Raw genomic sequence first — 12,502 nt, 5'->3', positions numbered from 1 at the left:
CAATTTCAATGTTTAATTAATTGCACATTTATCATAAAAAATGATACTCGACTGATTTATTTATTATTTGTTACAATATCTTACCATTGATTATTATTTGTTGATTGACTCCATTAAGATATACAATATCTGGGGCTTCTAACTTTCTAAATGTGAGAAAGATATTAAAGAACTATTCTCTTAATAAAGTTAGTTTCTAAAATCGTTTTTATTTTCTTATATTTTATGTTTTTCTAGTGACTGGCATGATCATGATCCATTTATTTAATTATTCTCTTTAGACTCTGTGAATAATACTCCGCATGAGGCCCACTTTAAATTTTTTCACGGGCTAATAATAGAGATCTTATGATAGATTTAGCTCCCGTTTGTCATCCTTTAATAAATTAAATTATTTGTTATAATAATATTTTTCACCACACATTCACACAATAAAATATTTTACACACAAATTAATGAAGTTTCTTTAAATTTCAATCATGCATTCTCCAAAAAATACTATTCAAAACTCTATATTTTCTCTTATACTGGGAGACAAACAGGCTCTTAAACATTTGTAGAGGTTGAAAAATTGAGGGAAAAGGACATAATGGGAGAGGGAGCCAAACGATTTTATGCCCGTGTTTGGTGGCCTTTATTTCAAAAAAATTATATTTCGAACAGTATTTTTTAGAGAATGTGTGATTAAAAAGTAAAAAAAATTTATGAATTTACATGTAGAATATTTTGTTGTATGCATGTATAATTAAAAATGAATATGAAAAACAAATTAAAGTAAAATAATTTAAATTAAAAGGAATCAAACAAGGACTAACCAACAATGGCTTAGGTTTAACGGCAGTATTTGGTTGATGATACTACCTAGTAGCATGAATGTATGATATTACATCTTATGATTGTTGAATATATTCAACATCGTCTCATCATAATCACATGGAATCACAAATTCAAAACGTTATAAAGAAACTACGTGCAATGCACGTGCTTTTAAATCAATAAATAAGTATATTTTTCTCGTACCTAAACAAAGTGGAATCACAAATTCAAAACGTTATAAAGAAACTACGTGCAATGCACGTGCTTTTAAATCAATAAATAAATATATTTTTCTCGTACCTAAACAAAGTGGTTCAAGAATGAAGATAAAAATAAAGAGAAAAAGTTAGCATGTGGATAAAGCTAAGCAAGTGATTTATTGGATTATTTTGCATATCTTTTATGAACAACTTTTTTTGGCCTTTCAAATCAATGCTATAATTCTTGTCCTAGTTTCATATTTCGTGTGTGATGCTGCATTAACATCTTTCTTGTCCTTTCAAATCAATCCTCAACTTCTAGCACTAGTTTTCGTCCAAACCAATATCCCCTAATCGGTGTTCATCCGCTATTTCAGGGTGACGTGTGTAACAAACGAGTTAATGCATTATAGAGTTGGATTTGGTCCAGGCACATCATGTATCGTTCTGCTCGCAATAATTCAATTAATTTTTCAAGTCTGCTTCTCTTCAACTTCCCGAAGCGTAGGATAAAAACTTAATAAAAATCGAAATTAAAATCAATAATTAATTTTAACCAAACATTTCATGGGATTCACAAATTTTATTAACTTTTCAACCACACATTTCATCAATTTTTATCAAAATCTATTAAAAATCTAATTTAAACTCCAAACAGGAGCTTCATGTGTTTGACAAGCAAATTTACTTTTAAATTACTTATTATTTTACAGATAATTTTCAATTAATTAAACTTATTCCTCTAAAAGTAGATTTTTCGCTTATTACATTTCTTAGTTTTGAGAAATTTGAATATAAATTAGAAGTCTCAAATTAAAAGAAGAGAGGACCCAGTTTCACACTGAACGTAATATGAAGGTGTAAATGATAAATTTTTCTTAAAAGGGGACAAATTTGCAGATGACTCCCTAAATTAGGGTTCTGACGTTCACTCTCAAATGCTCACACTCGCAGTCGATTCTCAAGTCTTTTCTGCATCGCACTCCTTTTCTGCCTAGTTGGTAAGTTTCCCCTTCTCTCTATACATATACATGCAATTATCTATCTACGAGTACCGTCACGTATGTATTTCTATGTTTCTGGTTTTCGAGTTTCGGTTCCTAGGTTGAGTGCATTTTGTATTTCTTTCCCATTTAATAACGGCCCATTTTTGCTGTTGAGTCTTTATTAGCATTTTTTTTTGTTACGTGTTTTTGTTTTTTATAATTACTTCGTTTCTTTAATTATCTGATGCATTAACTGGAAATGATTGAATGCGTTCCAGGATGTAAATAACAATTATCGTAGGTTACTTTTTAAATACCTGTTTGATGTTTGTCTTTATTTGGGTTGTTTCACGTTTAGCTCAAGTGATTCAGACTTTATGGTTTTCGTCATTTTTTATGATGAGAATTTCAATTATGAAGTGTGTACTGGAATTCCAAATAAAAAAAAAAAAAAAACTTTTGTTAGCAGTTACTATAATTGAGGGGGGAATTTGTTTGGGTTGTGTATGTTTGTTGTTTTTGTGGCTATCCTTTAAAACCATCGGCAGTTTTTTTTTTTTTTTCTTTTTTTTCATTGCATAGAATATTTTGGCAATATATTCGGTTGATTGACATTTTCCTGCATGGTATTTGGGGTACTAGCTAATATTTTTTACAATTTACATTTTTTTTTCTCTTTATTTTTTGAAGGTGTGCTACATTTAAGCAATTGAACGATTTGATGAGGGGGAACTTATAACATAGATGATGATCGTTGATAATATATTATTGGGCTGGTAAAGGGAGATGCTTCTTGCCACGTGTTTGGCGAAGTAAGAATACTGTAATTCAGGGTCTGAGCTTCTCCTTTATCAAACTTAATCAAGTTCGGGTTTTTTAGACCTTAACTTTCTCGAAACTTCGTTATATCTTACTTGATATAATGATGTGTATTAATTAATTTTAAGAATCCTGATATCTGGAGAAATGGATTAGTGCTTCTTGCACCTTTAAAAGCTTTGCGAAGATTGTGAGAGCTGAGAAGGAATAGGTTCTGGCAAGTATTTTGAAAGATAGCTAAGACGGGGTCCCTCTGTTGTGTGGCTGCAAGGCCACATGAGTCCAATGCAACCAGCAGGGATTGGTCAGTGGGGCCACGTGAGCCTTACTGGCAAACCAATACAAGCTTTTCACCAGCACCTTCAAGATGGGATTTTCGATTTCATCATGAAGCTTTGTCATTTGGTTCTCATGACGACATTCAATTGTATGGTTCTTCTACATCATCAAACAGCCGAGAAAGTGGACACTGGGTGAGGGGAAGCAGTGTTGCTAATAATCAGCACCTGGTATCTGATGGCATGGGCCAATACTTTAGCAGTCCAATTGACATTTCTCCGGTGCAGCAGTGGACTCCCCCAACAATACAAGAAATCAGGGAAGATGTCTATGGTGCTACAAGAGGAGGTATAAATATAAATTATTCGTTTTGCCCCTGTATTTATTTTTGGTTTCATTAGGGCAACATATTTTGCCATTGCAGTTTTCTTCTCATTTTGCTTTTTAAACTTTTGTGCTACTTTTCATAAGCTAAGCCTAACATGCTATTAAGTCTTTGAATCTCCTGTTGTTTCCGCTGCTCATGTTACCTTGTTTTTTAATGTTCACTGTCCCTCTTCGTTCTTGTACACTTGTGTAATTTTATGTCTAATGCAGTGAAATGATCTGTTAACATCATTGTTCATGTTATACTTCTAGTATATACGTAAATATATACTTGCAGTGTGATTTAATATCACACCAGTAGTGCTTCTCGCTTGCCATTTGACATCCTTGATGCTTTTGGACTAAAAGCTAAACTTTTGTTCTTTATGGTTTTTGTGAGGATAGAAAGCTCCACAAACAGACATTGAGGGTCGACTTGTATCCTATGTATGTCCTTGTAAAAAGTCCTATTCTTGGCACCCTATTTCGTCAAACACAATCCCCTTTTCCTCCTTGAAAAAAATACCTTAAAGAGGGAAAAAAAAAAAAGAAAAAAAAAAAGGTGTAATTTCACACTCACTACTGTCTACTGCTATGTGACAAGTCAATAAAATTATTTGATATTTGGTTCTATGATGTTTTTGAAGGGCTTGATGGGAAATGGTGGAGCTTAAAGAATAGCTCCACAATTTCTACAGGTTCTCTGAAGAATCCCAGATCGTTTTGCCCAGATATTGATATCTATGGCATCATAGTACGGACTTGTGCCACAGGTCTTCAATTCTATATGGATTCCATACACCACAAATTCGCCTCCAATTGCCATAATATCTGCTATTGCAGGAAGTAGTATTTGTTTAGATTAAAGAATTTATCAAAGGTTTCCCACGCTGCTCCCATTGGAAAAAGTTACAACTATGTAGGTCATGTGAATGAAATTTTTTTTTTTTTTCATTTACATTTATATTTACTTGACATAATTTTTCATAAACAAAAGAAAATAACATGCAAATTAATGTGATCACTCAACAACCACCCAACTTGTTTGGCTGTATTTGAATATGTGATAAACTTTATAAATTTGTCTTCCTTGCTAATATGGATAATCCTTGTTGGGGAGTTTGGGGGGAGGAGTAATATGATGTGCCATTATATTAACCCATTAACACGAATACGAAGACTGTTAGAAATTTTACCTTTTGTCCATCTCTTTTGATACACCACAAATTCACCTCCAATTACCATAATATCTGCTATTGCAGGAAGTAGTATTGGTTCTGATTCAAGAATTTATCAAAGGTTTCCTACGCTACTCCCATGGGAAAAAGTTACAACTATGTTGGTCACGTAAATAGAATTTTTTATTTATTTTATTTATTTTTTTATTTTTTGTCTTCTTCATTTACATTTATATTTACTTGACATAATTTTTCATAAACAAAAGTTACAAAAGAAAATAACATGCACATTAATGTGATCACTGAACAACCACCCAACTTGTTTGTCTGTATTTGAATATGTGATAAACTTTATAAATTTGTCTTCCTTGCTATAATGGATAATTCTTGTTGGGGAGTTTGGGGGGAGGAGTAATATGAAGTGCCATTCTAGTAATCCATTAACACGTATACGAAGATTGTTGGAAATTTCACCTTTTGTCCATCTCTATTGATTGCTTTCCCTCTGAATTATGTTGGCCCTTAAAGGACCAATCTGAAGTTTCCTGCCAACCATGCAATGCGAAAATGGATAACCAAACTGTAAGCTTACCCAAAGATTCCAGGTTCATCTCACAAAATTTGAAAGAGAGAGTAGATGATATCAGTAGATGACTAAGATCCCCGATAAACATTGTGTTCACTTGCGTGCACTCTATGCACGTGTCTTGTAGTCTTGAGCTTTAACTTCTGAAAAGAAGTAACCTTAAGAATAATATGAGTTCGAAGATAAAAGGTATATCACCTATTGTTTTATTATCATTCGACAGTTTTCTCCTTGAATTATGGCGTCCATATTCTTGCTCAACAAGCCCAAATCTGGAATTTCCTGCTACCCTGTCAGAGGAAAAGAGAATAACTTATCCAGCAACCATTCATCAAATGTCTTTATCTACAAAAAGACTAATAAAAATGCAGATATTACTGGGGATTCACTCGAATTTTCTCCGAAAACATTCACTGGTGAATGATGTATTAATTGGATGAGACGGGTCTTTTGTATGGTTGACATTGCTTGGATCCTTTCATAATTTTATGCTAGTAGTGCATTCTATACTGGTTAGTTCTTTTCTTTTTGTTGTTGGCAGCAATTTGCTTGAGATTGCTAAATTTCTTATTTTATTTCTCCTTTGCTAGATGTAGTTTTGAAGCCTTCATCCTTTTCACCAACAATGGAGGTATTATAATTTGTATTGTTTTCATACTTATTGAAATTTATCTTATGGTAATCTAAATTTTTGCTAAACTAATAAATTTACAGGGCACTTCGGCGGTTATGGATAGTAGAAGCTCCACTTCATCTCAGTCAGATAGTAGTGGTGATTATGAGGCCGTGGTTAAGTCACATTCCTCTTATTGCAACTTCTCGGGTCGAGGTTGCTTCATGTCAAAAGCAGTATATCCTTTGTCATTTCCATTGGAAATGCCAACTAGGGAAGCTTCTGGCATCACCACTTCTGAGAGGTCAGAATATGATTCCACTCCACGAAGGGACAGACACCATCTGAGCAGTGCTACTGTGAGTGTCGATCTCACTGGATTATCTGAACACTTTGACGATGATCTTTTCAATAGATCTTATAGTCCTTCAGATCAAATTAGATGTGGATTGTGTGAGAGGTTCCTTTCACAGAGATCTCCCTGGAGTTCTCGGAGGATTGTAAGAAGTGGAGATATGCCAGTTGCTGGCATTCTTTCGTGTCGGCATGTATTCCATGCAGAGTGCTTGGAGTATACGACACCAAAGGTGCATAAGAGTGACCCTCCATGTCCCATTTGTGTGAAAGTTGAAGAGGAAAATTCCCCAGACCCGCGAATCATTTCCAAGTTGACTAGCCGTCTCCCTCGGTTTAAACCTATGCGTGAAGATGGACCATCCAAGCCTTGGGGCTGTACACGAGCTGGAGATTGTGTTGAACGGGCTTTGCACATCCCTACTCGTAACACAGTGTTATCTCTTAACCGGACCCGATTTAGAAAAAAGTTTATCCATGAAGGGAAATCGAAGTCACGGGAAGTTGAGAGCTAGTGGCTCTTAATCTTCGTGCCTATCGTGTTCTAGTTTGAAGTGTTGCCAGGGTTCTGTATATGCATGCATTTTACTTTAGGGTTTTCTCAGACCTTGCTGTTTTCTAATTGTTATTTGTTAAGCTAATTTGATGTGTAGGAAAACAGATCAGGCTATTAGCCATGTATGTTGTTTGTAGTTCAATCTAAATTACCCAGTCTTGCCGTCATGTTAGGCTTCAACTTGATAATTTATTCGGTTATGTTATATGTGCATCACAATTTACAGATTTGCTTGACAACAAATTATAAGACGAAATTTGATTAGGTTATAATCTCGTCAATTAAATAAATAAATAAATAACTTTCTTTTTTGACACATCACCAATATGTAAAAGATTAAGTAAATAGTGATTTATAACAAGCATTTTCCTAAGTCTGACCATTCTCTTTTGCGTAATGCTATACAACACTTGCCGTGTTTAACACTGATTTATGTATTATCGAGGTCATTGTCACGAATACGATAATTTATAAACGAAAATACATTTTAACTTGATCGTACGATGTGAAGATGATAAAGTGAGAGTGACAATGTGCAAGCTCATGCTATTTTAACTTAGATCGTACGATATGAAGGTGATAAAGTGAGAGTGACAATGTGCAAGCTCATGCTAAATAGAGAAATCCAGCTGACAATTAGGTTTTTTCAATTTAAATAGGGATCTAAACAAATTAATGCAAGAACTATGAAAGTCCAATAATCCCATGTGCCTTCTTGACATTATCTTCTTCGATCATTATATAAGTTCTTATCACTTTAATAGATTAGGTCCAAAAGGTCCAGTTGTTGGCCACCATGGAAGAAAAATATTATCCTCTTTATTACATTTTGACTGATAATAATCCTTTTTTCCACCTTATATTTTAATTTTTTTCTCTGTTGGGATGTGACAAATTTTTAATATTAGGATCAGTTTGACTAATTATTAATTAATTTTAGAACCGAATTTCTTATTCTTTGACATTTGTAATTAGCTTTTTGTTTATTGTACACATAATGGAAAGTTTAGGTAGATATATTTTATTTTGGCTTAGAATTGGTGCATTATACATATACATGCGTACATCTATTTTTAATTGTTATATATATCCATGTACTATGTGACGCGACATTATAAAAATGTTTAATTTACTATCGAGCAAAGATGTTGTGCCAACAATCGATTAGCTATTACTCCTTGAACTAGTTTATACCTAAATTTTGAAAAATAAGTAAATAAATAAATAATAAATAAATAAAAATTAATAATAATAATAAATAAATAAATTATCAAATTACAAATTTTTTTCGTACCAGTCAAAAATGGTACATCTGAATTTCAGAGATGTGACAAGTTACAATAACAAGAACAATCGTGCTGCAGAACCCATGATTAAATCCGATTCCGATCCAAGGCCGAGGTGACATGACCTTGGCCCTCTCACCACCTCGGCCCGTGGCTCCAAACCCGGAATTTTAATCCTAGGTTGAACAGCATTATTATAACAAGAATAGTTTTGATAACTACGACTGTTTGAAATGTACATAACACTATCTAATTTTTTATGACTCTTAATAAATTTCTTTTCTTTTTCTCAATGTTTGACTGTTTTCAGGAATTTTAACTCATGATTTCATGCAAATACATTAAAAAAAAAAAAAAAAATCGTTTTACGGTGCAAATGCTTCACAATAATGCATACGTGTACCAAAAAAAAGTTAATCGAAGACCGAAGGACATGTCACGTGCAAATCTGATTAAACATTCTTTAGCCAAATGATTAATTTTCTGTAAATAATCTGGTAATCATGCCATACAAGTCATAAAAACAATTATTAAGACAAATGTGGCAGACAAAGAAATTTAAGAAGAAATCTTTGTCGAATGGAAAGTTGGTTATGTGGCATATTTTGGTGGACGTTGTGACATCTTTTATTTGGTACGGTCGTGACATCAAATTTGAGGTGAAAAAATAGTGTTACTCTTATTTGATGTGTGTTGTGACATTAAGTTTGAGTTGAAAAAATTTACGTTAATATCGTTTAATTATTAAAAAGAGACAATTAGATAGATTCTATTTTCTAATTATCGGACATTAGAACATGTAACGAATTTATAAGATAGGACTTCGAGCAAAATATAAAGAGATGGTTAATACAAAGATTTATATAGTTTGACAATTAGTCTATATTTACAAGACCGAGTCTCAACAAAAAGTAAATGAAATAGGAGAATACGAAAGAGCAACATGTGTTCAAACACACCCAAATTTATACTAGACAAGACCTCAAAACTTTTACATAGTTGAGCCCATGTTCGAATTTCATTAAATTATATTCCATTTTTTTCTCTCTTATTTTTAACCACACAATCTTTTATAAAATAATATATCACATAAATCGAAAAAATTTCCTTCCTTTTCAACCACTCATTTAATAAAAAAAAAATTACTATTCCACCCATTTTAATTTCCAAAAAATGGCGGCCAAATGGGGGCTTAATCTTGAATATACTAAGACATGAAAAAAGAAAAATGTTGTTGATTTTGATAAGCTCAAACATACTAATGTGGTGTGATAAATTGTTATAGTAGAAGTTAATGCTAGATAGCAGAAGTTCAACCGTAATGAAGGCACGTGAACGAGTTTAGCTATATAAAGTTTAAGTTAGATACTCAAGTCCTAGAAAAAACTACTCGGTGAGGTAAGCAATTGTTCATGTCAGGTTAAGAAGGGACTAGATAGTACGATTTCGATCAGAATAATACGAAAGGATATATCTCAATGCGTGTTTTACACGTATCTCGATCTTTTAACAAGGCCTTTGATATTGTGTTGGAATTTTTATTAAATTTGATAAAAATATTCCAAATTTTGACTTCATATGTTAAATTCAATAAGTAATTGTGGAGTTCGAGAAGTGATTAAATTTATGACATGGAAGAATTTTGTCTTCATGGTTCCTTTGATATCGAATCTTGAAGAAAATTAAAGCAACATCAGAAAAGCAGCCAACAAATCACACGTGGACCTGCATTAAAGGGTAGTTGTGGTAGTTAAACCCCAACAATATCTTCATTCAAGAGATACTGATTCTCTTTTTTAAGATGAACTTCCACTGATTGCGGGCACGAGGGCTAATTACGTCAATTCTTATTGAAGTTATTTTCTACGTATTCATTTCTTAAGTTTTTAATTATTATATTAATAGTCACTTGACCAAAAAAATTTAAATTAAATTTTATGTGGTATCATTAATTAAGTGTCAGAACATCATCAAACAACATTATTTATTATGTCATGTCGACAAAATCAAAATGTTAGAAATTGGGGATTAAACACGTTCGAATGATAAAACATAATTCAGTTGTAGTTTTGGTGGAATTTTTAAGCTTAAATAGTAGAGTAAAGCTATGTTAATTTTTTACAATGGCTTTTTCCTGACTTAACACAATAAATAACGTTATTTGGTGACACTTTAGTGCTTAATGCGGTCACGTTTATTGAATTATAATTTTTCTTTGACCGAGTGACTGTTGGTGTAATAATTAAAAACTTGAATGACTCTTATCTTTCGAAAATAAATTCAGTGATAAGTGACATAATTTTTCAAAACTTCAACGATCATTGATGTAATTAACCCTAGACATAATAAAATTTTAGTATCGAGTCTTGACTTGTTTCTAGATGTTTCGAGAGAGAGTGGGAACTCATAAACAACAAACATATTTAATATTTATTTTAGGAAAATCAATTCCTGCAATTTATTAAGCTGCAGAAGCAAATCAATGATGTCGAGTCGGGTTTGACTAGATGAAATTTTATTAAACTCAAAAAAGAAAAAAGGAAAGTTAAAATTTTACTTAAATTGAATGAAAATCTGAAAAATAGTCAATTAATGCTTAAGAGAGTTTTTTCTTTTCTGACTTGAACTAGCATAGAGTAGTGAATTAGTGCTTAAGAGAGTGTTTTATTTTCTAACTTGAACTAGAAAAAATGTGATTATTTGGGGAAGCCTAAACGTTGCTAAAACTTGACGTCAAAGTCAATAATGAATTTTAACCTCGCATTGATGGATTCACAATTTTTATCTACTTTTCAACTGTCATTAATTTTTATCGAAATTTGTTAAAGAAAATTGATAAACGAACCCTAGGCCAATATGCCATAAGAGATTCGGTTAAAAATGCCATCGAATTTAACTAATTTCAATTTAAAATGAGTTTGAAAATAACCTTATCCAGTCCAATTCCAAAAAAATCTCTAATTTCTTGAAAATAAAATTCTATATTTCTTTTATTAAATATTTAAATTTGTACAAATTAAAATAATAATGATATTTTCCTCGTTGAGACATTTATGCAATCGAACTCGCTTAATCTCATGCTCATATATACTTGTACATATCCTATAATTTAATTTGTGGTGTGTTTGCAAGAGCTTTTTTGTTTAATATTTTATATTGTTTTATACCCAACTCAAATTAAATGGATACACGTTAATTTCATAGTAAATCCATGCTTCGTTTCCATTTTTTAGAGGGAAAATTGTAGCAGCGGTCCCTAACATTTTCATTTTTTATAAACTTTACCCTAACTTTCATTTTGCGTCAGCGGAAATTCCTAACATTTTATAAATATACACATAAGATCCATCTGAAAGGAAATCGTCCATAACACTGTCAGTTGATCGGGAAAACTAAGGAATCAACATCCAATAAAATCGTTTAAAACACCGTCTAGAACTGTATCAACATCCAATAAAACCGTTCAAGGTTTTGTCTCGATCAACTGATGGTGTTTTGGATGTTTTCGTCCAGATGGATCTTGGGTGCATATTTATGAAAGGTTGGGGACCTTTGCTAGCACAAAATGAAAGTTAGGATAAAATCAGTAAAAAATGAAAATATTAGGGACCGTTGCTGCAATTTTTTCTTTTTTAAAACTCATTTTCAACTATACATTTTATAAAATTCACAATTTTTATCAATTTTTCAACCTTATATTTTATCAATTTTCATCACAACAAACATTGACTAAATATAGACTTTTCAATGAGTAGTTTTTCTTCTTTTTGTAGGTTGAGCTTTATTATACTTGAAAGCTTGTGGGTCAAAATTCTTCTTAAATTATTTAATGCAAGCCTTTTGGTTAGGGATATCTTTATCTTATTAAAAAATAAATAAAAAATCTAAACTTTTATTCCATATCGTATGTTCTAAAAGCATTTAAAATATTTTTCTCATAATATATCCTTACATTAAATAATAATTTAAATATAAATAATTCATATTTGTTGAGAACAAAAAACACTGAATAGAGGTATATTAGAAACTAAAAAATCATTTATACTCTCAACGAGAAAAATTAATTATCATTTGGGACAGACGTAAAACGAAAACAAGTCTATCTTTTTTCATTGGAAGAAGAGATTTTTTTTTTTTTTTATTTAATACCTAATTTGTTGTTTGTCTGTTGGATGTTTCCCTTTGAAATATTATCGAAATTGTACAGTATTTACTATTTAGCAAGTTGACATTTTCTTTATGATCATTTAAAACTATTCATAACCAGTCAAATAATGTTTAATCCTCATATTTGGTGGGATTCATAAGAATTACTCGCTTATTAACAGCTCATTTTTATTTACTTATAATTTAAGTTGTCTATAAACACCCACTAAGCCCCAAACAAAATTATTGGAACCGAAACATTCTCCCACTCGGCCACTTCTAACATTTAGATTATATATTATTTGGATAAAAATTAA

The 12,502-nt window shown here is 31.8% G+C and overlaps 1 protein-coding gene across 5 annotated transcripts; it reads left to right on the top strand.

Moving 5' to 3' along the window:
• The first annotated feature begins 1,896 nt into the window (after positions 1-1,896).
• On the top strand, positions 1,897-6,945 carry LOC111398902. 5 transcript variants are annotated; one of them, XM_023026064.1, is made up of 4 exons: positions 1,897-2,017; positions 2,693-3,448; positions 5,827-5,861; positions 5,945-6,945. In XM_023026064.1, exons 2-4 carry the CDS (start codon positions 3,343-3,345, stop codon positions 6,710-6,712), a joined length of 909 nt encoding a protein of 302 aa, XP_022881832.1. In that variant the 5' UTR covers positions 1,897-2,017; positions 2,693-3,342; the 3' UTR covers positions 6,713-6,945. The 5 variants fall into 5 exon arrangements, with proteins under 5 accessions (XP_022881832.1, XP_022881828.1, XP_022881829.1 ...); XM_023026060.1 differs by having other exon boundaries at positions 5,821-5,861; XM_023026063.1 differs by having other exon boundaries at positions 1,927-2,017; positions 2,978-3,448; positions 5,821-5,861.
• The last annotated feature ends 5,557 nt before the right edge of the window (positions 6,946-12,502 follow it).

The sequence above is a fragment of the Olea europaea genome, chromosome 8 (assembly GCF_002742605.1).
Source record: "Olea europaea var. sylvestris chromosome 8, O_europaea_v1, whole genome shotgun sequence".
Taxonomy (NCBI): Eukaryota; Viridiplantae; Streptophyta; class Magnoliopsida; order Lamiales; family Oleaceae; genus Olea; species Olea europaea.
Note: the sequence above shows the minus strand (reverse complement) of the source record. Positions and strands in the feature narration are given on the sequence as shown.